At 39.0% G+C, this 24,388-nt stretch overlaps 1 protein-coding gene across 3 annotated transcripts; it reads left to right on the plus strand.

The window, feature by feature from the left end:
* The first annotated feature begins 424 nt into the window (after nucleotides 1-424).
* On the plus strand, nucleotides 425-24,388 carry LOC307165008 (NLR family CARD domain-containing protein 3-like). Of its 3 annotated transcripts, none has more exons than XM_079882254.1 (8): nucleotides 425-1,872; nucleotides 10,991-11,126; nucleotides 14,607-14,723; nucleotides 14,929-16,818; nucleotides 16,934-17,107; nucleotides 21,029-21,202; nucleotides 21,791-21,837; nucleotides 21,923-24,388. In XM_079882254.1, the coding sequence occupies exons 2-8, from the start codon at nucleotides 11,074-11,076 to the stop codon at nucleotides 22,450-22,452; spliced, it is 2,985 nt and encodes a 994-aa protein (XP_079738380.1). In that variant the 5' UTR covers nucleotides 425-1,872; nucleotides 10,991-11,073; the 3' UTR covers nucleotides 22,453-24,388. The 3 variants fall into 3 exon arrangements, with proteins under 3 accessions (XP_079738380.1, XP_079738381.1, XP_079738382.1); XM_079882255.1 differs by having other exon boundaries at nucleotides 14,932-16,818; XM_079882256.1 differs by lacking the exon at nucleotides 16,934-17,107.

Consider the following 24,388-nt stretch of genomic DNA (forward strand, 5'->3'; position numbering starts at 1 on the left):
CTCTATGCTGGATTCAGGGTTTATGATGCCTCAGTGTCTCTATGTGAGATTTAACAACCTGCTGCTGCTGAAAGAAACTATTGAGACATCAAAAACAAACCGTCTATTTTCCAAACTCTCTCAAACTTTAATTTTCCTATTTCTTAAATAAAACAACTTATACACAAAAACTTTATGAAATCAAAATATATTTTTTTGCTTCAAGTCTATTAGCTTTGAGGTTATCTACATGCTAGTGTACATTGATCAAATCTTTTTTTTTTTTATGCTGGCAGTGATTCCTTAGTGATTAGCAGTGTGTGTGTGTGTGTGTGTGTGTGTGTGTGTGTGTGTGTGTGTGTTTGTGTGTGTGTGTGTGTGTGTGTTTGTGTGTGTGTGTGTGTGTGTGTTTGTTTGCCGTTGGGAAAGAAACTCTTTTCCCGATCGTGTGGACATGTTTTTCTACACCGGTGGGGACTTAAACCTGAATGCACACAGACTCATGGGGACTCGTGTCACCGTGGGGACCTAAATTGAGGTCCCCATGGGTACAAAAGCTTATAAATCATACAGAATTAGTTTTTTTGAAAATGTAAAAATGCAGAATGTCTCCTGTGATGGGTAGGTTTAGGGATAGGGGCAGTGTAAGGGGATAGAATATACAGTTTGTACAGTATAAAAACCATTACGTCTATGGAGAGTCCTCACAAAGATAGTGCACCAGACATGTGTGTGTGTGTGTGTGTGTGTGTTAGCCGTTGGCGAAGAAACTCTTATATGACAAGCTGTTCAGGTATCAGGTATCATCTGTTATTGTGTGAATCCATGGAGACTTCAGCACGTCAAAGATGATGGTCTGCAGAAACACTCTGGTTCTTCATTTGGTGTGATCTTATGAAAGCTACTATAGATGTCGTCACTGTTTCAGAGGATCCACAGACTCAGTTTTATCCTGTTGGATTGTCAGAAATTGCTATTATCATAACTGTCATGACAATCTCTTGCAGCACTAACATTATGCTTTCAAGAGTGTTTGTTGAATTTTTTCGACTCACTCTGTTTAACAATATTGACTTTGGTAAATTATGCTAGCTAAAACCATTCTAATACAATTCTTAGCAATTTATATGTTTAAATTATATGTTTTGATTTGTCGAAACCTCAACTTTACACTTTATATTAATTTGTACTTCTTTTTTCCTGTGTTTTGAATTTGTCAAAATATTTTGTTGGGGAACCTAAAATGTGTTTTTATTTTAATCAAAATACATTACAAATATGAATTATTAAGACTGAATCTTCCTGACTTTATGTTGCAGCAGTGAAAGTAACTTTTAATGGACAGATCAGGTGAAAATGTCTCTTTAATGTAACATCTGCTCTTTGTAACACTGGGTTACTGGTTTTCTTCAATAAATCTTTGGACATGGTGAACAATTCATTGTCTGTCATGTTACATCTGTAAAGTTCAGATTCTTCAGGTACTTCTATAACAGAATCTGAATTGTGCAAATGCACATGTTGACAGGCAGGCAGGACCGAATGTAATTGATTAGACAAACACATTATGGTCCTGACTGAGTCTTTAAATTTAGAACACTTTAATTATTGATTGCTATCAGGATGTGAAGAGACTTTCAAGCAGTATATATATATATATATAAAAAAGGTTTGATGCACGAAAAACATTACCTACCCTATCTTTAATGCATGCAACAGATCTGAGAGTCACCTGAAAATGTAATAATGCTCTGTGTCACTCGAGAGAGTTTGCTTTTCATGTGGGTGGAGTTAAAACCATCTCACTAGTAAACGGAAGTGAAAGTAGAAAATACGCCATTCCAAGGTTTAAACCTGTTAACACTGGGTATTTAAACGGCGGCATATTATGTGGTAAGTTGAAAACATATTCTTCATGTAACCATGTAGTTATATAAACTCAACTGCTATTTTTTCTTTTTTGGTCTTCCTTAAATGGGATTTGAAATCTGGAACATAATATTTCAACAACTGCAATAGCTCAGAAACAAATTGGCAACATGGTTGACAGTTAAAGTTCTTTATGGAAATTATTTTGATTAAGTAAACTATTTTGATATGCATTCAGACTTACTCTGATAACATTAGAAGAAAAAAAAATTAACTGACTGAAAGCCATAGAGTAATTGTTTTATATATGCAGATACTGTGATGTCAACTAAACAAAGAAAGTATAAAAAGTAAAAATACAAATATATGTCTTTACCATGACAGTTTGTAATGCACTGTGATGGCGTTATTGTTTACAGTAATCAGAAACAATTATCAATAAACCAATGCCTGCTGATTCTGTTGCACAAACATGAGAAAGTGCTGGTTGTTGTTAAAAAAAACATTGGTTCAGCTAAACAGTGCATACGTTAGTTGGGCAACAGGTGCATTCAGTTCATAATTAACCCTCTGATACGGTGTTAGTATAAAGACCTTCGAGTGCCTTCGAGTGAGCTCTTTCTCACTTCTCTCCCATTCTTCTAATTTGTATTTATTTTTCTCCTAATATTTTCCTTCCCTATTCATTTTTAGAGCCAGAAATTATGCTTATTTGGTAATCACACGTGCGTGTTTTTCCCCCCCAGACATCGGTTTTCTTGTGATTGTTTAATAATTGTTTTCTTGTTTTGTAAATAAATTGGTATTTATTGTTAAATGTACAATTTATTGTTGAATTTGTTGTTTGGCTCTTTTAAGTTGCAGTATATGAGCCAGCCGTAACAAAAATCTAGGTTACTAATGTAACCCCCATTCCCTTAAGGAGGGAACAGAGACATTAATCGTCAGTGACTGACGAATTGGGATCTCGCCTGAGAGAGTATTGAGTATATAAGGGCGTGCGTGCAATACTCGCATTAAGTTTTCACTGAGGAGCCGAGACCGGATCCTGGCTGTCAGCAGAGGTACAGGAGTTGTGGCAAGGGGAATTAACGTCTCCGTTCGACATCACATTTGACATTAATCGTCAGTGACTGACGAATTGGGATCCCTATGGAAGATGCCACATCTACTGACTCCTTCCAGGGCTCTGAGTAAGCCAGCTGGCACCACTGGGGCAGGGAAGCAGACAAGCGTAAGCACAGAGATTTGTCAATCACCGAAGTTCCAATTTCAGCCTTACAGTCAGACATAGGATAACACTGGGAAAGTTTGCCTATTCCAGTATTTGGAAAGGGACGCTGCGGAGACCACATCCTGCTTGAAGGGAGGTAACATGTGGAGTTACTCATATGGACTGACCATCAGGGCAATACTACATATGGAATATCTCTGAAGTAGATCCCGCCTGTTTCAGGGGAGGACACAATGGCGTGATTACTGATGAGCGACACCTGCGCGACGCACCGGTCTCGTATCTCTCACGGAGGAGCGGAAGCATGAAGGAGGAGCGACGACAGTGAAGAGCGAGAGAGGAACAGGCCTGCGTTTTATTTGATGTTTTGTGTTGCCAGCAGTCATCTGCGAGGGGCTGCTGGCTTATACTTTCATTTTTGTATTTGTTTATTTATTTATTAAAATATGTTGAATGTTCGCCGGTTCCCGCCTCCTTCTTCCCGTAACAGCTGAACTGCGTTACAACTATATAGAGAGGGCTGCCGAGGGGAAGACACAGGCTTGCCAACTGGGATCACCTAAGGAGGGGAATCACAACATATGGTCATCTAGTCTAGTACAGGGGCTGACAGACTGGGCATACACATGAGTGCTAGACCTGGCGTCTGATGTATCCGCAACACCTGACTTCCGAGGATGCTGGAGGAAATTCAACAGGGTTCGCCGTTTGGGAAACTCAACTGAGGAGAAAGTTGCATCGCATCCTGTACTTGGAGGGGAATGGCGCTGCAAGCGGGACCCGTGGCTATCTACTTGTAGATCGCACATGGAAGGACACTGGTTCCACTCTGAGATTATAAAATCTGGCGAATGTGTAGGGTGCCCAGCCCGCAGCTCTGCATATGTCTGCCAGAGAGGTGCCGTGCATCAACGCCCAGGAGGAAGCAACACTGCGTGTTGAGTGAGCTCTCACTCCGAGGGAGCAATCTCTTGGGATGGATACGCAAAGAGGATTGCATCCACTATCCATTGGGCTAACCTCTGTTTGGAGACAGCATTTACCTTCTGCTGACCTCCATAGCAGACAAAGTCCTGACACTCTGAGGGCAGTCCACGTACAAATGCAGGACGTGAACGGGACACACACAGCAATGCAAGGGCTGGGTCTGCCACCTCCAGGGGCAGCGCTTGCAAGTTTACCACCTGGTCTCTGAAAGGAGTGGTGGGAACTTTGGGCACGTACCCAGGCCGGGAGCTCAGGAATGACATGAGAGTCGCCCAGCCCAATTTCCAGGCACGCTTTGTCGACCGAAAATGCCTGCAGGTCCCCCACCCTCTTAACAGAAGGGACAGGATTTTAATCTCCACTGACTGCAAAGGTTCAATGGGGGTACTCTCTGTAAGGCCAAGTGGTTCCACTTCAAAGTGTAGGCACGATTAAGCTATAGGGCAGTTCAGTGATAGAATGGAGTGATTTGCCAATCAGTTGTTGTTGTTTTTTATACAGTTGATTATAAAACTCCCTTAACCCGACTAGAATGTTTTGTGGGTATTCAGGGAACTGTCCTCAGTTAGTTTAAACCATATTTAACGAATATAAGTTTCTCTGTTAGACTGTCATTTTTCTTTACAAAGTCCAAATACCTATTGCTCGTCTCCAATTAGTACAAAATGCCACTGGAAAGTTCCTCAAAAGAAAATTGACATTTACATTTAGTCATTTAGCAGACACTTTTATCCAAAGCGACTTACAAATTAGGACTAAATTAAGCGAGTCATCATGAGGAGGCAAAAACAACGCAAGAAGTGCTCGAAATACAAAGTTCAGGCATTATTCAGAGTAGCATAAGCCCGATAAGTGAGGTTTTAAAGGGAAAGTTTTTTTTTTTTTTTTTTTTTTTTTTTTTTTTTTTATGAGGTTAAGTGCTCACGGAAGAGATGGGTTTTCAGCTGTCTTTTGAATGTTGTCAGGGATTCTGAATTCCAGATGAGGGTGGGGAGCGCGTTCCACCAGCATGGAACTGTGAATGAGAATGTTCTGGAAAGTGTTTTTGTGGCTCTCTGTGATGGAACCACGAGACGTCGCTCTTTGACCGATCGTAGGCTTCTGGTAGGGATGTAGACTCGTATGAGTTTACTCCAAGATTTCTGACCGACCTTGATGGGGTGATTGATGATGATTCTAGCTGGATAGTGAAGTTGTGCTGTAGAGACGGATTGGCAGGGAGGACGAGAAGCTCAGTCTTTGCCAGGTTGAGCTGCAAGTGATGTTCCTTCATCCATGTTGAGATGTCCGCCAGACAGCTTGAGATCCGTGCAGCTACTGTGGGATCATCTGGTTGAAATGAGAGGAAGAGCTGTGTGTCATCAGCATAGCAGTGGTAGGAGAAACCATGTGTCTGTATGATGTGTCCCAGTGATGTGGTGTAGATGGAGAAGAGCAAGGGTCCAAGAACTGAACCCTGAGGAACCCCTGTGGTCAGTTAATGTGCTCTGGATATCTCGCCTCTCCATGCGACCCTGAGATAGGACTCAAACCAGTGGAGAGGAGTTCCTGCAATGCCCAGTGATGAGAGGCTGGACATAAGGATCTGATGATCCCGTTTCTCCAATTTTGAAATCACTGCATTCGCTACCTGTGCATTTTAGAATTGGAGTTAACATTCTTCGCTTTGTTTTAAAATCCTTAAATAATCTGGCACCGAGCTATTTGTCTGAGCTACTCTGTCCATACAATCCCAAACGAAATTTGAGGTCTGGAGACTTTTATCTGTCCCCAGATGACGATTAAAGCACAGAGATAGAGCCTTTGCTATTGCCGGCCCTAGGCTGTGGAACAGCCTTCCGGTTTACATCAGATCGGCACAGTCTTTGACTGTTTTTAAATCTTCTCTTAAAACCTACTTTTTTTCTTTAGATATTAATTCATTATGAGCTTCTGTCATGAATGTGTTGTTTACCCTTGTCTCTTTATCTTGTGTTTTGTTCAGCACTTTGGTCAGCCATGTTTGTTGTTTTTAAATGTGCTATATAAATAAAAACAAACTTGAAACATGAAACTTGATCAGTTCACGGTGCCATGCCCATCACAGGACTCGGCCGTGAAGCCAGCGCTGAAGTGGTCTCATATGAATCAATCAAGCGCCGTGACTGCGGCTGTGAATGCCATATTCGCCCCTGTTCAAAACTCTCAGATCTAAGATTGTTGTAACTCACCGCCTTTCTTGGGCACTACGAAGTATGGGCTTGTAAAACCCTGACTTCATGTAGGCTGGAGGGATTGGCTCTATCTTGTCCTTTGCCAATAGGACTGCAATCTCCGCACACAGGACAGGAACATCCTTGTCTGCCCCTGAGGTAACCCAGACGCTGCTGAATCTGGCTGTACGCCGGGCAAACTGAATCGCGTCACCGAGTCTAATCGTCCGAAAGACCCAGTGAGACGGGCTGTTAAGAGCTAGCCAGGCTTGCAGACACTGTGCAAGGGGGACCAATGGACAACAGATGTACCCGCTGTGGTGCCCTGCGTTCCGAGGGGGGCGTGAGTGTATTTGCACTCCACAGGGCGGCCGGGTGTTGCGTGAGAAGGCTTTGCGTCCTCAAAACGCATCATCCTGCCTGTTGGCAAAAGAGAGGGGTGAGAGAGGCAAGGCATTGTGACTGTCAACCCAGACTTCTTGTAACCCAGAGATTGAGGAAATTGCTCTTTTGCTGAGGTTTTGGGTACCATTGGCTGTGAGACCAGCGGCGGAACAAAAACAAACTTGAACAAATGATTCTCCGCCCAGTCCTCCACTAGGGGAAGGAGCGGTGCCTTCACAGAGCAGCTCTCAGCCCTCTCTCTCTGGGTTGCCTGTCTCAGGGACGCTTTGTCTGCAGCTTGGAGTGTTTGGGGCTCCCCCCTATATTTAATGTAGCTGCACTGCAGTGTAATACTTAAAGGGATAGTTAATCCAAAAGTAAAATATCTATCAGTATTTATTCACCCTCATGTAACAGCATCTTTCTCTGTTTTTATGTCTCTCTGTTTGTATATTTAATTAGGGCCCAAGCCCTGAAAGGGCGAAGGCCCTATTGTTTCCGGAAGGATTTTTTTTTTTTTCATTTTTTTTTTTTTTTTTGCCTTTTTGTCACTTTTGGGGCCCTTAACATGCTCAAAAACTCTTGCAATTTTACACACAGGTCAGAACCCACGGCCATCAGGGCCGGACTGAAGCTGGTACCCGGGCATGGCAGGGGGGCTCAACAGCTCCCCCTGGAATGGTGTCCGAAAACTTGGTCCATAAATCAAACACGCTTGCATGTAATAATATGAAACTCAGTACACATATAGATCTCATCGGGCCGAACAACTTTCATGCTCTAAGTTTTACAAAAGCCCAACAGGAAATCGGTTATTATACGTTGTTTGGAAAACGCATACAATGGAATGTGAAATACTCCTCCTAGGGAATTCATCCGATCGCCACCAAGCTCGGTGTGAATGAAGTCAAGACATTGAGGATGAATTCTTGCGGACGAATTTTTGATATCTCGAACGGTTTGGCCGTGGCGAGGAAACGAATTTATGGCGAATAATGGGACACAGGAAGTGTGTTATGACTTCTGCATACATTGACTGATCTTGATGAAACTTCAGCAGTGTGTTCGTTGTAAGAGGCCAATCACATGGATGTGACTATTGTGAGTCAAAGTTATAGCGCCACCAACTGGCAGCAGGAAGTGTGTCACTTTCAAAATGCTTTGAAATTACTCTCTTATTTTTACCCGATTTGCTTCAAACTTTATGTGTATAATGTAAACACACGGCAGATGTAGACCTGTGAAAGGATTATTGATATCTTAGATACTGTTGCCGTGGCAACGCATCAAACTTTAATATTCTTTTTTGATGCTTTTGAGACTCTTAGCATACTTGAAATTGGATGAAACTCGACAGACACATCACACTTATTAGCCAGTAGACATGTGAAAAGTTTCAGAAACGGGCGTGGTGGAATGGCACAGTAGTGCCACCTTTTGACCAAAGTGGGGGGTTAGATTCATCTACAGCAACAAAACTTGGTATGTATATTGTTCTCATCAAGCCAGACAACTTTCTAATTTACAGTTATTAGCTCCGACCAACAGGAAGTCAGATATTTTGGTTTGAATGTGGATTTTTCTGGAGAATTCTCTCTCTCTCTCTCTCTCTGTCTCTGTGTGTGTGAGGGGTGGGGGGGATTTTTCACCCTTGAACGGGGTCTGAAAACTTGGTCAATAGATCAAACACGCTTGCATGAATTAATATGAAACTCAGTACACATATAGATCTCATCGGGCCGAACAACTTTCCCTGGTCAAGTTTTACGCCAGCCCAAAAGGAAGTCGACTATTATGGGTTGTTTGGAGAACGCTTGCTCTGGAATTTAAAATAATCCTCCTAGGCAATTCTTTCAATTGCCACCAAACTCGGTCAGCATGAAGTCAAGACAATGAGGATGCTAAATTGCGGACGGATTTTTGATATCTCGAATGGTTTGGCCGTGGCGAGGAAACGACTTTATGGCGAGAAAAGATAAAAACGAAGTGTTATAAATTCTGCATACATTAACTGATCTTGATGAAACTTCAGCAGTGTGTCCGTGTAAGAGGCCAATCAGATGGATGCAACTATTGTGAGTCAAAGTTATAGTGCCACTAACTGGCAGCAGGAAGTGTGTCACTTTCTAAATGCTTTTGACAAAAGTGGGGGGGTTAATTTTATGTACAGTCACAAAAATCAGTACGCATATTGGTCTCATCGAGCCGGACAATTTTCTAATTTACAGTCATTAGCTCCGAGCAACAGGAAGTCAGATATTTTGTTTTGAATGTGGATTTCTTTGCAAAATCAGCCTCTGAATTTTTACCCACTCCTCTTAAAGGTGCTGTATGTAGGATTCAGCGACCTCTAGCGGTGATGTTTCAGATTGCAACCAATAAGTTTACAAGCGCGTGCTCTTGCCATTGCGCGTGCTGACCGTGCTCGAATTTATGAGCGAGAAATGTGCATAGACAGTATATAAACGGCACTGTGGGTACCTTCCAGACTGAGACGCAACACACCGGAGAAAGCATCACACAACATGCTGGAAACTCAGGTAAACTCCCACTGCAACGTTACAATAATAGGCTACTTTTATCAGCTTGACGTTGAACTAATGCTCCATGCTCGTACCATGATAAGTATGGAACCCTATCAACCGTGCCGAATTGTGCCACTGCAAGCACCACTTCACATTTTCTTCAGGAAATGTACATTCTAGGTTTGTAGATAAGGTTTCTCCATGATTCAAATGCCCTGCCGATGTTGATCCGTGTTTTCACCCGAAGTTCGTCCGATTCACGCCTGGCCTTACGAGCTTCAGCAGAAAAATTTAGTTTTTTGTTTTTTATCAATATGTGGAGTTTGTGTTGGAGTCTATGTTGTGCTGGGAGCAGGTCGTTTCTTAGTGTTATCAGACATGTCATAAGTTGCAGTGTCGTCGCTGTTGAGTGCAAAGTCAGTAGGCTAGACGAGGTGAGAGGCTCGGGAGCGCGCGTGCAGGTCACGTCACTGGATTTTGCGGTAAATCCGACCCGGCACCTTCACATAAAAATAAGAATACTTGCTTTCCGAGGTAATAGCAAAACCTGCAAAGTGGATCATTTTAATGTGAGATTACAACCTCTTCACACACATGCAATAAAAAAAGGATTCATTTTAGTAGAAAAGTTACATACAGCACCTTTAAGTGGTTTATTTTATTCCTGCCAAACTTTTTCAACATGATGAAAATACATTAAAGATGCTAAATTGTAAACAGATATTAAATATCTCAAATGGTTTTGCTATGGCGAGGGATTAAAGTAATGTCAAAAAAGGAAACACTAAAAGCCTCATATCTTCTAAAAATGTAATTATACACCATTTATTTCTATATAAAATTATACAAATATCAGAACTAAACCCATTTTATTCTTTTTTTTTTCAATTTAATAATTGTTTAAGTTTAAAAACATCCATAATGCTTTTTTAATTCAAAAAGTAAATAAATTATGTAATTCATAGTGCTATACTGCCCTCTTGTGTTCAAAATCAGGTAGGCCTATTGTATCTATGTAAAAATATACTAGGTATGTGACGGTGAGAATATTTTAACACCAGTTAATCAACGTGTGACACCGCTGGGGGCTTTTGAATCGCTAACTTAAAAACGAAAGTAAAATATGTTCGTCCACACTGACATGGATAATGGTGCAGAGCAGAGCAAGCGTTTTCAATGAATTCCTATGGAAGTAGGAATGAACTAAAAAATGTTGACTCTGTTCAACCTCAACCTAACATTTAAAAATTACACTGCTCTGTTTAAATAGTCAGTAGTACAATTCATACAATTCACAGTAATCACCGCTCAACTGTGATGTTTCCAAGCACATTTCTGCGCATGTGAAGAGGATAATTTTTCCCTTCAATATTGGAACGTGAGTGAAGTACAAAGCCTATAATAAACAATAGTTTAGCATCCAAAAAATGTAATAATATATATATATATATATATTTATAAATAGGGGGAAAAAAAGAATATACATATATATATATATATATATATATATATATTTATATCATTTTTTTAAGTGTGTGTATGTATATATATATATATATATATATATATATATATATATATATATATATATATATTATTAGGTTTTTTTTTAAGTGACAAGACAGAGAATATTACTTATCTGATATATATATATATATATATATATATATATATATATATATATATATATATATATATATTGTTACATTTATATATATATATATATATATATATATATATTATTTTTTTTATTTTTTTTATTTTTTTTATTTTTTTCATAAAATTGATCAATTATTCTCTCAACACATTTTTTTTTTTAGAAAAGAGGAGGACACTCCAAAATAAGTCTCTATGAAAAGATAGAGGATGAAGACATTTCCTGAATTGAGTTTCAAATTAACCCATGAAGAATCTGCCCTCTGCATTCAGTGATACAATGATGACCTCTGACCCCAGGTAAGACATTTTTGCATTTGGGAGAGGTTTTTATCCAAAGTGACTTGTTAATGGTATATATATATATATATATATATATATATATATATATATATATATATATATATATATATATATATATATACTGTGTATATATATATATATATACAGTATATATATAATCCAAATATAAATGAAAGTCGAAAGCACATCAGTGATACAATGATGACCTCTGACCCCAGGTAAGACATTTTTGCATTTGGGAGAGGTTTTTATCCAAAGTGACTTGTTAATGGTATATATATATATATATATATATATATATATATATATATATATATATATATATATATATATTCAGTATATACAGTATATATACAGTGAGGAAAATAAGTATTTGAACACCCTGCTATTTTGCAAGTTCTTCCACTTGGAAATCATGGAAGGGTCTGAAATTGTCATCGTAGGTGCATGTCCACTGTGAGAGACATCACAATGTATGATTTTTTAACTATTTATTTGTATGATACAGCTGCAAATAAGTATTTGAACACCTGTCTATCAGCTAGAATTCTGACCCTCAAAGACCTGTTAGTCTGCCTTTAAAATGTCCACCTCCACTCCATTTATTATCCTAAATTAGATGCACCTGTTTGAGGTCGTTAGCTGCATAAAGACACCTGTCCACCCCATACAATCAGTAAGAATCCAACTACTAACATGGCCAAGACCAAAGAGCTGTCCAAAGACACTAGAGACAAAATTGTACACCTCCACAAGGCTGGAAAGGGCTACGGGGAAATTGCCAAGCAGCTTGGTGAAAAAAGGTCCACTGTTGGAGCAATCATTAGAAAATGGAAGAAGCTAAACATGACTGTCAATCTCCCTCGGACTGGGGCTCCATGCAAGATCTCACCTCGTGGGGTCTCAATGATCCTAAGAAAGGTGAGAAATCAGCCCAGAACTACACGGGAGGAGCTGGTCAATGACCTGAAAAGAGCTGGGACCACCGTTTCCAAGGTTACTGTTGGTAATACACTAAGACGTCATGGTTTGAAATCATGCATGGCACGGAAGGTTCCCCTGCTTAAACCAGCACATGTCAAGGCCCGTCTTAAGTTTGCCAATGACCATTTGGATGATCCAGAGGAGTCATGGGAGAAAGTCATGTGGTCAGATGAGACCAAAATAGAACTTTTTGGTCATAATTCCACTAAACGTGTTTGGAGGAAGAAGAATGATGAGTACCATCCCAAGAACACCATCCCTACTGTGAAGCATGGGGGTGGTAGCATCATGCTTTGGGGGTGTTTTTCTGCACATGGGACAGGGCGACTGCACTGTATTAAGAAGAGGATGACCGGGCCATGTATTGCGAGATTTTGGGGAACAACCTCCTTCCCTCAGTTAGAGCATTGAAGATGGGTCGAGGCTGGGTCTTCCAACATGACAATGACCCGAAACACACAGCCAGGATAACCAAGGAGTGGCTCTGTAAGAAGCATATCAAGGTTCTGGCGTGGCCCAGCCAGTCTCCAGACCTAAACCCAATAGAGAATCTTTGGAGGGAGCTCAAACTCCGTGTTTCTCAGCGACAGCCCAGAAACCTGACTGATCTAGAGAAGATCTGTGTGGAGGAGTGGGCCAAAATCCCTCCTGCAGTGTGTGCAAACCTGGTGAAAAACTACAGGAAACGTTTGACCTCTGTAATTGCAAACAAAGGCTACTGTACCAAATATTAACATTGATTTTCTCAGGTGTTCAAATACTTATTTGCAGCTGTATCATACAAATAAATAGTTAAAAAATCATACATTGTGATTTCTGGATTTTTTTTTTACATTATGTCTCTCACAGTGGACATGCACCTACGATGACAATTTCAGACCCCTCCATGATTTCTAAGTGGGAGAACTTGCAAAATAGCAGGGTGGTCAAATACTTATTTTCCTCACTGTATATATATATATATATATATATATACTGTGTATATATATATATATATACATTATATATATAATCCAAATATAAATGAAAGTCGAAAGCACATTTTTAGTACACAGTCATACCTGGAGACAAATCTGTTCAAATAGGCTATATGGGCCATTCTACAGAATTGGTTCAAAGTTAGAGTTGGAAACATCTTGAAAAAATAACTTTTTTTCCACAAATTGTGTATGCTTGCATTGTATAACATCCAAGGTAAAAATTTCTAGTAATTTTAAAGTTAATTCTCATACTGTATTTTCAGAAAGTTTTGGAAAGTTTTATTTATCTTCTCCCCAAATGTGTCACTAATAAAAAACAATAATAAATAATTTAATGAGAAGGCTTATATTGACCTATTAAAATTTTGTTTACATCTACATTGTAAATATATTTTTTGCTATTTTATTAAAAAGTTTTCACATGTAAATCAACAACACTTACAATTTTAACAGTATTTCAAGTGTAATCTTTATTTTTAAAAAGTATTGGCTACATTTTATCATACGTATTTCAAAGTTAAGGATTCATTAGTTTGAATATAGCCTACATTGGAGCAAACACTATAATAACATCTTAGTTGATGACTTTATTTTTGACAAAACATACTATACATTTATGACTAACATATGAGCAGAAATTGGCTAACAAAAGCTTATTTGATGTGGCAGTAGTCTATTTTAAAGTAAAAACTATAATCTATCCAAAACTAGTCAACAAAATGTTGTCTTTCATATTTCGTCTGTAACATATGATATATTAGGGCATATAAATGTTAATTTGCAGTTTAATACGTTGCTTATACAAAGACATTTTATTTCAACATATTTCAGTCGATTTTTACTCATCTCAGTATAGCAATAAAGTTTGGTAAAAGCTAAACTAGCAGATGTGTTCATGTAAAAACGTTTACTAATGTAAGTGCGAGTATGAATGAACAGCACAGATGCGCGCTGTTGTTTACTACAGCTGTAGTAAACATCTGTGCCGTTCATTCATTCACACACAGACACGCGATTCATATTTAAACAGTCTTTTTGTGGTTTACAGACACTATTCCATATCGCGCTTAGAAAAAGCGCTTAAGAATAAAGAACTTACTATTCACAATCCTCAGCTGGAAAAAAATCCAGCAAAAAGCGCCGGTGCATTTGTCGACCCCAGAGGGTTAAAGTGCATTCCAGAAACTTGCAGTCAGTGAGTGAGTGGCACCTCATGGTACCATCACAGAGAGACACGGCACTTTTCCAGAACCTCCCTTATTCTGTATGTGTTTACTATGTGTCCCATTCATTTCATTAGTGAACAATCGTATAACAGCACTTCTCATGTAACTGAATCTCTTTGTTGTATTCCTTTTTTGTAAATCGCTTTGGATAAAAGCATCTTCTAAATGAATAAATGTAAATCAAAGGTGCATTCAAGCTATAGACATGGGCCATGACTTGAGACAGGATATTGACAAACAGAAGAAAAGTTTAAAATGCTTTTTTGTTTGTCTTTTGTCATTATCAGCAGGAGGCAGAGACAGATAGCAGAGTCTCCAGAACCCAGCAGTGTGTCTGTAAAGAGTAGCAAATCCATAAGGCAACCACCTGAATTCAGTGATGGATCAGAGTCCTCTGACTCTACGTTAGTATATTCTTTCACTTGCTAATATACTGTAGTGCATCACAGATAAATAATGATTTAAGAAATTCAGTAAACATACACAGCATATGCACTGCACAGGGGTAGCGAAGTCATACCTGGTAATCAATAAATTTCTGATGGTCTCCAAGGGTCATTGCAATGGCTGTAATTGTCTTGTTGTTGCACTTCTCTTTTTTAATTTCAGCAGGGGAGAGATAGATGAGCGGAACAGATCTGTGCCGTCATCTACATCCCACTATCAGACCCATATCAGTCAGGACAAATCTGAAGCAGTCCTACAGACACACACACTGGAGACTGGAGACCTGCAGAGAGTCAAAGACCAGCACAAAACCAGCATGAAGAACAAGTACGAGAGATTATTTGAGGGAATGAAACTACAGGGGAATCAAACCCTCCTGAACAGGATCTACACACAGCTCTACATCATAGAGGGAGAGAGAGAAGGAGTGAATGAAGAACATGAGGTTTTACAGATGGAGACAACAGTCAGAACACAACACTCACAAGAGACTCCAATCTACTGCAATGACATCTTTAAAGCCTCACCTGAACCAGTACGTGAGAAAGAGCCAATCAAGACTGTTCTTACTAAAGGCATCGCTGGAATCGGGAAAACCGTCTCTGTGCAGAAGTTCATTCTGGACTGGGCCGAGGGAAAAGACAATCAGGATGTAGATTTCATGTTTGTGCTTCCATTACGAGAGCTGAACTTGATCCGAGATCATCAGTACAGTCTTCACAGACTTCTGCTGGACTTTCATCCTGAACTTCAAGATCTGGACTCAAAAAATATTTATAAGGAGTGTAAAGTTGTGTTCATCTTTGATGGTCTGGATGAAAGCAGAATCCCACTTATGTTTTCAGATGCTCAGAAAGTCTCTGATGTGACTGAGACTTCATCAGTGGGTGTGTTGATGTCAAACCTCATGAAAGGAGATCTGCTTCCCTCGTCTCTCATCTGGATCACCTCCAGACCAGCAGCAGCCAATCAGATCCCCTCCAAATACATCAACCGTCTGACAGAGATTCAGGGATTCAATGAGCCTCAGAAGGAGGAATATTTCAGGAAGAGAATCAGTGATGAGCATCAAGCCAGCAGAATCATCTCACACATCAGAAGAGCAAGAAGCCTCCACATCATGTGCCACATACCCGTCTTCTGCTGGATCTCCTCCACTGTGCTTCAGAAGCTCCTGGAAGAAGATCTGAGTGCAGAAATCCCTCAAACTCTGACTGAAATGTACATCCACTTCCTGCTGATTCAGATCAACATGAGGAATCAGAAGTATGAAGAGAGACATCCAGAGAAACTCCTGCAGTCCAACAGAGAAGTGATTGTGAAACTTGCTGAAGTGGCTTTCCATCAGCTGATGAAGGGCAATGTGATGTTCTATGAGGAGGACCTGAGAGAGAGTGGAGTAGACGTCACTGACGCCTCAGTGAATTCTGGGATTTGCACTGAGATCTTTAAGGAGGAATCTGTTATTCATCAGAGGAAAGTCTACAGCTTCATTCATCTGAGCATTCAAGAGTTTCTCGCTGGTTTCTATGTGTTTTATCATTATGTAATCAAAAATGTTGACACATTGCAGTTCTGTGATGTGATGCATAATCTGCATAGAGATGCAGTAAATAAAGCCCTTGAGAGTGAGAATGGACACCTGGATCTGTTCTTGCGGTTCCTGCTGGGCGTCTCACTAGAGTCCAATCAGAGACTCTTACAAGATCTACTGACTCACACAGAGAACAGCTCAGAGATCATCAAGAGAACCACACAGTACATTAAAGAGAAGATCAATGATGGACATGGACTCTCCACTGAAAGATCCATAAATCTGTTCCACTGTCTGCTGGAAGTGAAAGATCAGACTCTGTCCAGAGAGATTCAGGAGTTTGTGAAATCAGACAAACACTCAGAGAAGAAACTCTCTCCTGCTCAATGCTCAACAATCGCCTACATGCTTCAAATCTCAGAGGAGGTGCTGGATGAGCTGAACCTCAAGAAATACAACACATCAGATGAGGGTAGAAGAAGACTGATACCAGCTGTGATCAACTGCAGAAAAGCACTGTGAGTGTTTAATCATGTCTTAATAAATTAATTTAAATGTCTTTTACAAGAATGTAGCTGATATTATTGAAATAGTTGAAGAATGAGGTTAAGGATGTGTTTTTCTCTCCTTCAGCCTTGTTAGTTGTAATTTTACTACTCAGTGTTGTAAGAGTTTGTCATCAGCTCTACAATCCTCAAACTGTGTCCTGAGAGAGCTGGATCTGAGTAACAATGACCTGCAAGATTCAGGAGTGAAGCTGCTCTCGGATGAATTGAAGAGTCCAAACTGTCAGCTGGAGATACTGAGGTGTGCAAAATTGTATCTTTTGATATCTTAGTTGATATCTTAGTACTTTGAATAATATAGGTGGAATATTTAGCACTAATAGGGATTCATTTTTAGGGATTCAAGCATAGAAATTAAATTAAGTTTAGCACTCTGATAAAGTAAATTTCAGCAGTTCCAATTAAGGTTCTGTTAAGTTTTGTTAAGTTAAAAGCTTTTAGATAGAATGCTACAAATAATCATGTTTTCACAATTTAACCCCCTGAGGTCGGCGGTATCGCCGGCGATACCAGCTCGCTTTTTTTTTTTATCAGTGTAAAAGAAACTCATAAATACTCTGTTGACTTTGATTTTCCATAGGAGTTTCATACATCAATCGATTCTGTTAAATGTGTATTATTTTTGTGTATACTCACAACAAAAACAAAGTGTTGTGCTTTTCGCCAAATAAAGAAAAATAAATACGAAGCGATTTCTGCCTTCTCTCTGTCCGTGTAGTCCATTCTGAAACGCGTCCGAAAATGAATCATAACTCAGCGAATACTTCTCACACAGGCACGTGAGATATGTCTTTATGAAGCTTGAAATCTCTTCTTTTAAATGAAGTAATTTATATAAAAAACAAATGTTTTCAACTCATGTAATCCCTTTGAAAGCAAGGAGAGGTACCGTTTTTCCTTCTCCCTTCATTATCTCTAAATGAGCTGCAGACGCCCCGCCCCCGGCGCTATTCACATGTAAATAGTTTACGTGATCTAGTATGCATCGCATACGCCCCCCAATCAATGCCATAAAAACACAGTTTCTTCATCTGACTTACTGATAGTTCATCACGTTTTGAGTATGACACGCTTCTCCGGTAATAAAGACGCCCTTCAGATGATTCTGGACAGCGAGGAAGAATGCACCTTTTCCTCAGAGGACGAATGGCAGCATTTTGAAGAGCGAATTCCGCCGAGAACACAATTTCGGAGTAAGTTTTACTTAAAAGTCTTTTGTCTTTTATTTTTCGTGTTCGCATTTATGAGGAAAAAACAATATTACGTGACAGTTCTCCATTATGGACGCGAGCGCTCTAAAAATAGCACTAAAAGACTTTCAAACTTTCACAGAGACCTCAAAACAGAAAGTACAAATCCTTTCTTTAAAACGAATTTCGTTTTGTATCAATTGTATCTTAATTTTAATAATTTTTTCATTAACAAATTTCCTGGATTTAAAGTAAATATAGGCTAGCAATCACAACATAAGGTGCTTGAACTGGAGATCATCATGAACCAGACCGTAGCCTACTCGCCTCACATGTCTAAAAAATGTGAAATATATTTACAGAAAGCTGGTTCTAAACAAAACCATCCAAAACACTAGCCTACTGCGAAGATCGCGAGTCAATAGCCTATCGTCAACTTCATATTTGCCAGACGTTAAATTTAAATCGCGTGTGTGAATGAATGATGATGTTTTAGCAAACTGTATTGCTACTGAGAGTAAAAATCGACTGAAATATGAATACATAGATAAAATGTAGGCCTATAATCATGTTTTTACAAAGAAAGAGTACACTTGAAATATTGCTGAAATTGTTATTATTGTTGTAATTGTAACCTTTTTAATAAAATAGCAAAACATATTTACAAGATAGATGTAAGCAAAATCTTAAATGGTCAATATAAGTCTTCTTCTAAATATATCTTTTGTCCTTGCATTGTGGCTCAGTCAGTTTCACACCTGAATGAATGGCTAATTATGCAGAGTGGGTGGGACATTGTATTCTAAGGTGTAAACTACTCCTCCCCCTCGCATATTGGCTTTCCAAGCAAAACCTGTTTTACATCGATTTAAATCAATGTATGGTTTTATGTGAACGATAAAGCAAGACTATTTTCACATAATTTTGAAGAAAAAACTCTAGGCGAGGACATCCATTAGTCAAAAGTCTTATTGACACATATTTACTATGTGTTTTGTGGCCTTATTTCAGAAATTTTTTTTTTTTTTTTTTCAATAACCATGCATAAACATTATTCTCTCAAAAATGAAAACATGTACATACACGTGGCTCACATATTATGGTAGCCCTGTTTGTGCTTTATAGAGTGAATTTACACCTTTGCCATTAATATGTTTATAAGCAACTGAAAAAAGCACAAATGTCAGGGCATGTCAGAACATCTCAAGGGCCCCAAAAACAGCCCAGACCCCAGAGGGTTAATGTTTTTAGGTTCCCAAAACGTTTTTGTTGTGTAAATGAACGGCCACAACCCATAAAAGGTTTTCAATTTTTATTTGAAATCAGTGTAGTGTAAACAGCCCTTCAGAGTGTTAAAAGTGACCTATTATGCCCATTTTCACATGATGCAATATAAATCTCTGATGTCCTCAGAATGTGTCTGTGAAGTTTCAGCTCAAAATACCACCGAGATTTTTTATTATAGCTTGTCAAATTTGCCCCTTTGGGAAAACGATCCGTTTTTTTGTGTGTCCCTTTAAATGCAAATGAGCTGCTGCCGTCCCGTTTAGATCCTTTACATGTGCTTTGGATACTGGAACAACATAACAGCCGAATTTCTCTCAGGCAAAATGTCAATAATACTCTGTAGCGGAGTGCTGCCTTACATGTTTGAACCAGAGTCAGACACAAATGGAGAGACTCAGGAAGAGGCTGCAAATATTAGACTGTACATGGACGTTCCTGAATGGTTAGTGGATAGATTTATGTAACTTAGTTGTTGTGGAGTTGATTGATTCATCTCATAGACTAGCCTGTACCGTCATGTTAATCTAGAAAAACTGTTGTATAGGTGCTTGTGTGGGAACTGTATTAGGATGCCCACGGAGCCAGAAAATATATGCTGCATGGAGATAGAGCAGGTATCATTTAGTTTATGGTTATATTGTCGGACTGAGATTCAAATGTTTATTCTTGATGTCTGTGTGTGTCTAAACTTTTATTATGCACAATGTATTTAAAAAATGTTATTATTCAAAATTCAAAGTATTCAAAATTCATAATATCTGACATGTAGTAAAACAGTGATGATAGTGAAAAATTGAATTCTATTGATCGCAATAAGCCACTTTCTTTTGGTGATGAGATTTGTGAATCAGTTCACTTTGTAATGATTAAAAATTAATCAGCATCAAAAAATAACCAACATCATCTGGTCATCTGTGTTTTTGCCTTCCTTTGTAGTCGTTGTAGTCAGTTGTAGTTCTTGTGTTTCTCTTTCCTTCAGGGATTCTGCTTGTTAACAGCAGGTGTTCATCACAAATGCTCAATCGTCACTTAATTATCTCATTAACTTCAACACTGATTCAGTGTTATTTGAACACTCTTTAGTGTGGACACATAAGAACACTGAGCAGTGTTCATTTAATACTGGGGAGTTTACTGTGTAATGAGAAAAACTCTGAAACATAGATAAGTAAACATTTTGTAATCAGGGTATCTTTGTAGGTTTAGAGACATATTAATAAGTATAAATTAGTAGTTTTCCTTACCTTAGACTGTTTTGTGTGTTTTAAGTTTTCAGGCTGTATGGTGACAGAGGAAGGCTGTGGTTGTGTGTCTGTAGATGTTCAATCTGTTGATGTGTGTCTGTAGATCAGAGGTCTTCAATCCTGCTCCTGGAGGGCCACTGTCCTGCATAATTTAGTTCCAACACCTGCCTTTGAATATTCAAGCGATCCTGAAGAGCTTGATGAGCTGATTCAGGTGTGTTTGATTAGGGTTGGAACTAAACTTTGCAGGACAGTGGCCCTCCAGGAGCAGGATTGAAGACCTCTGCTGTAGATGATCAGTCTGTTGATGTGTGTGTCTGTAGATGATCAGTCTGTTGATGTGTTTCTGTAGATGATCAGTCTGTTGATGTGTGCTTGTAGATGATCTGACTGTGTATGTGTGTCTGTAGATGATCAGTCTGTTGATGTGTGTGTCTGCAGGTTGTCGGGCTGTATGGTGACAGAAGAAGGCTGTGGTTATGTGTCTTCAGCTCTGAGTTCAAACCCCTCACACCTGAGAGAGCTGGATCTGAGCTACAATCACCCAGGAGAATCAGGAGTTCAGCTGCTCAACGACAAACTCAGTGATCCAAACTGCTCACTGAAGATACTCAAGTATGTTTATACGTTATGATTCATATGTGTTTCTGTATGTGATTGAGGTCACCTAAGTCTGGCCACACGATAAAATATTTTAAGCCAGATTTAGGGCCCGATTGCAACCCCAACATTCTGGGGGGTGCATTATGATTTTTGTACTGCTTCAGATCGCATAGGAGCCCGCACAATCCCAAATCGTAAATATCAAACGTGTTACGCATCACGTTTGAGCTTCAGCAAGAACCAATAAGATTAATTCTCTTGTTACGCATCACGTTTGAGCTTCAGCAAGAACCAATAAGATTCATTCTCTTGTTACGCATCACATTTGAGCTTCAGCAAGAACTAATGGATCTTGGAAAGTTTTGTTGCACTTTCAGTGGAGGGACAGAAATCACTCAGTCATTAAAAATATCTTAATTTGTGTTTCAAAGATAATCTGATGGGTCTGATGGGTTTAGGATGACATGAGGGAGAGTAAATGATGACAGAATTTTCATTGTTGGTTGAACTACTCCCATTAAGATTAGCATACTCCTAATTTAACAATCTTTCCTCATAGCGAATCATTTTTGTTTGTGTGTATGATTTGTCAATGTATAGTTTGGACCATGGAGGACATTTCAGAAACAAACCAGGACTGAGAAAATGTAAGTCCTCTCATGCACACACAAACACACACCTCTCCATATTTAATGATGTCATAGTTGTTCTGAACTGTTTTTCTGTGTTCAGATGCCTGTGGTCTCACATTGGATATAAACACAGCACACACTCAACTCATTCTGTCTGAGGACAACAGAACAGTGACACACGCCAAAGATCATCAGCCGTATCTTGATCATCTAGAGAGATTTGATCACCGGGAGCAGATTCTGTGTCGAGAGAGTCTGACTGGACGCTGTTACTGGGAGGTTAAATGGAGTGGCTCGGGTCATGTAGCAGTGACATATAAAAAAATCAGCAGGAAAAGTGGGATTGGTTGTTGGTTTGGACTCAATGAAAAGTCCTGGAGTCTGTATTGTTCTGATAAGAATTACACTGTCTGGTTCGATAATAACAGCACTGATGTATCTGGGCCTTCAGCCCGCTCTAATAGAGTAGGAGTGTATGTGGACATGTCGGCCGGCACTCTGTCCTTCTACAGCGTCTCTGACACACACACACTCACACACATACACACATTCAACACCACATTCACTGGACCCCTCTATGCTGGATTTGGGGTTTATCCTGAATCTTCAGTGTCTCTGTGTCAGATTTAACAACCTCCGATGAGGAACGTCAGAAGCATATCTCCACCTCAGAGCAAAAAAACCAAAAGGTTATTACGATTGTATATCTTGTCAATGCAATTTGCTCACAATTGTGACATCAATTAATAGTCACAATTATAAGAAATAGAGTTGCAATTGTGAGCTATATTCACAATGTATGAGGTTACTTCACAAAAAACAAGTCAGTTTTAATATAAATTTGCAGTGTGAGATATAGTTATGAGAAGTAGTTGGAATTCTGAGATTTAAAGTCACATTGTAAGATATAAAGTCACAATTACCACAACAAGGTTCCCCTTCAATGAGCTTTGAGTACAACTTCACAAGTGCAAAAAAGAGATGAGATTGGTCAGATCATGTTGGTAATATGAATGAATTACAGGACCCTTCAGGATATTTTGTGAAGATGCTCACACAGTAACATATAATGTATCATATAATGTATTGTATAATGTTTATATAGAGTAGGTGGTAACTTGGCTAAGCAACCACCTCCTCTATAGAAACATTATACCTAAGCTAAGCTGAAATATATAGCTCAATTAAAGTAGATAGTTCATCTACTTACAGTATATGGCAAAAGTAGCTGATACAAACTTTATCAGACTATAATTTGATCTAATGCGTTTATTAGAAAACAAAAGCTTCTCCAAAAGTACAACAGATTAATTTAATTGTCATTTTCTCGCTCTCTGTCTGTGTGTTTTGAAAATTACCTCACAGAAAGGTGTATGTTTATTTCTGTTTAGCTTCATTGTGTTTTGGTTGTTTTCCCTGCTCTAGTTTGCCTGTGCTCCCTGATCTTATTAGATTCCATAGTTCATAATTAATTCACGCACCTGTTCTCTTTTCTGTTGATAACTCCCCTGTGTATTTAACCCCTCAGTTTACTCCAGGGCCGGTTCTAGACATCTGGACATCTAGGCAAAATGTAAGCCTTCCAGCACCACACCGCTCCTAATAAAAAGCACTTGAGAAAAATAGGATTCCATACCCTTTTATATATACAACATTTGGTAATTTGCAGTATTTTGTTCAGTAATTTAGCAGTTCCTGGTTTTATCATTTTTCCTAGCTGGGTATACATACATACATACAAATATATATATATATATATATGTACAGAGATCAACTGCCAGTGGAAGTGAAAGAGACTAGAGACAATTTATGATTTGAAAACTGAAATTAAGTATTATGTTAGGGCAGTAAATGTAAACATCAGTAATTTTTTAAACTCTGTTTGATTGCATTAAGGCAGAGGTTCTCAAATGTGTCCTAGGGACCCCACCTCTGCACATTTTGTATGTCTCTCTCATCTAACACACCAGGGGCCCGTTCTTTGTACGTTGCTTAAAATATCCGAGATTAAATTACACATCCAAGATAAAATCATCGTGCTAATCATGATCCGGCTAATTAGGTTCTTCGAACACACCTGCCGGATATGATTAGTATAGTTGGATTGAGTTATCTGAGATAATTGCGCGTTCATGCGCTGGTTCGAAGGGGATATGTATCGATAGTAGAAACATTGATCAGCAACGCTGCTATTGGCTGCTCAGCGTGGCCAAAGAGCGCGCTCAGTTTTTCTCCTCAGCAGAGCAAGAACTAATAGTCGAAGTTTATTCGGAATTTTAATGTTTAATCAAAACGCCAGGGAACACCTCAAAGTCTGCAAAAGCCAGGAGAGAGGGCTGGCAAAAAGTAGCAGACAATTTAAATCCGTTAGAAGTGGCCATGTATTTTAATAATTGCATATTTACTTTGTTTATTGTAATGTCAGTCACCACAACATGGGAACAAATAAAAGTGAAGTACAAAAATATTCTACATAATGGTAATTTTTAGTTATATTATAGTCTCTTTTATAAAAGACACTGTTAAATAAATGGTTGTCTGTTTATAAAAGCAACCAAGAAAAAGG

Source organism: Squalius cephalus, assembly GCF_949319135.1.
Source record: "Squalius cephalus genome assembly, chromosome: 9".
NCBI lineage: Eukaryota > Metazoa > Chordata > Actinopteri > Cypriniformes > Leuciscidae > Squalius > Squalius cephalus.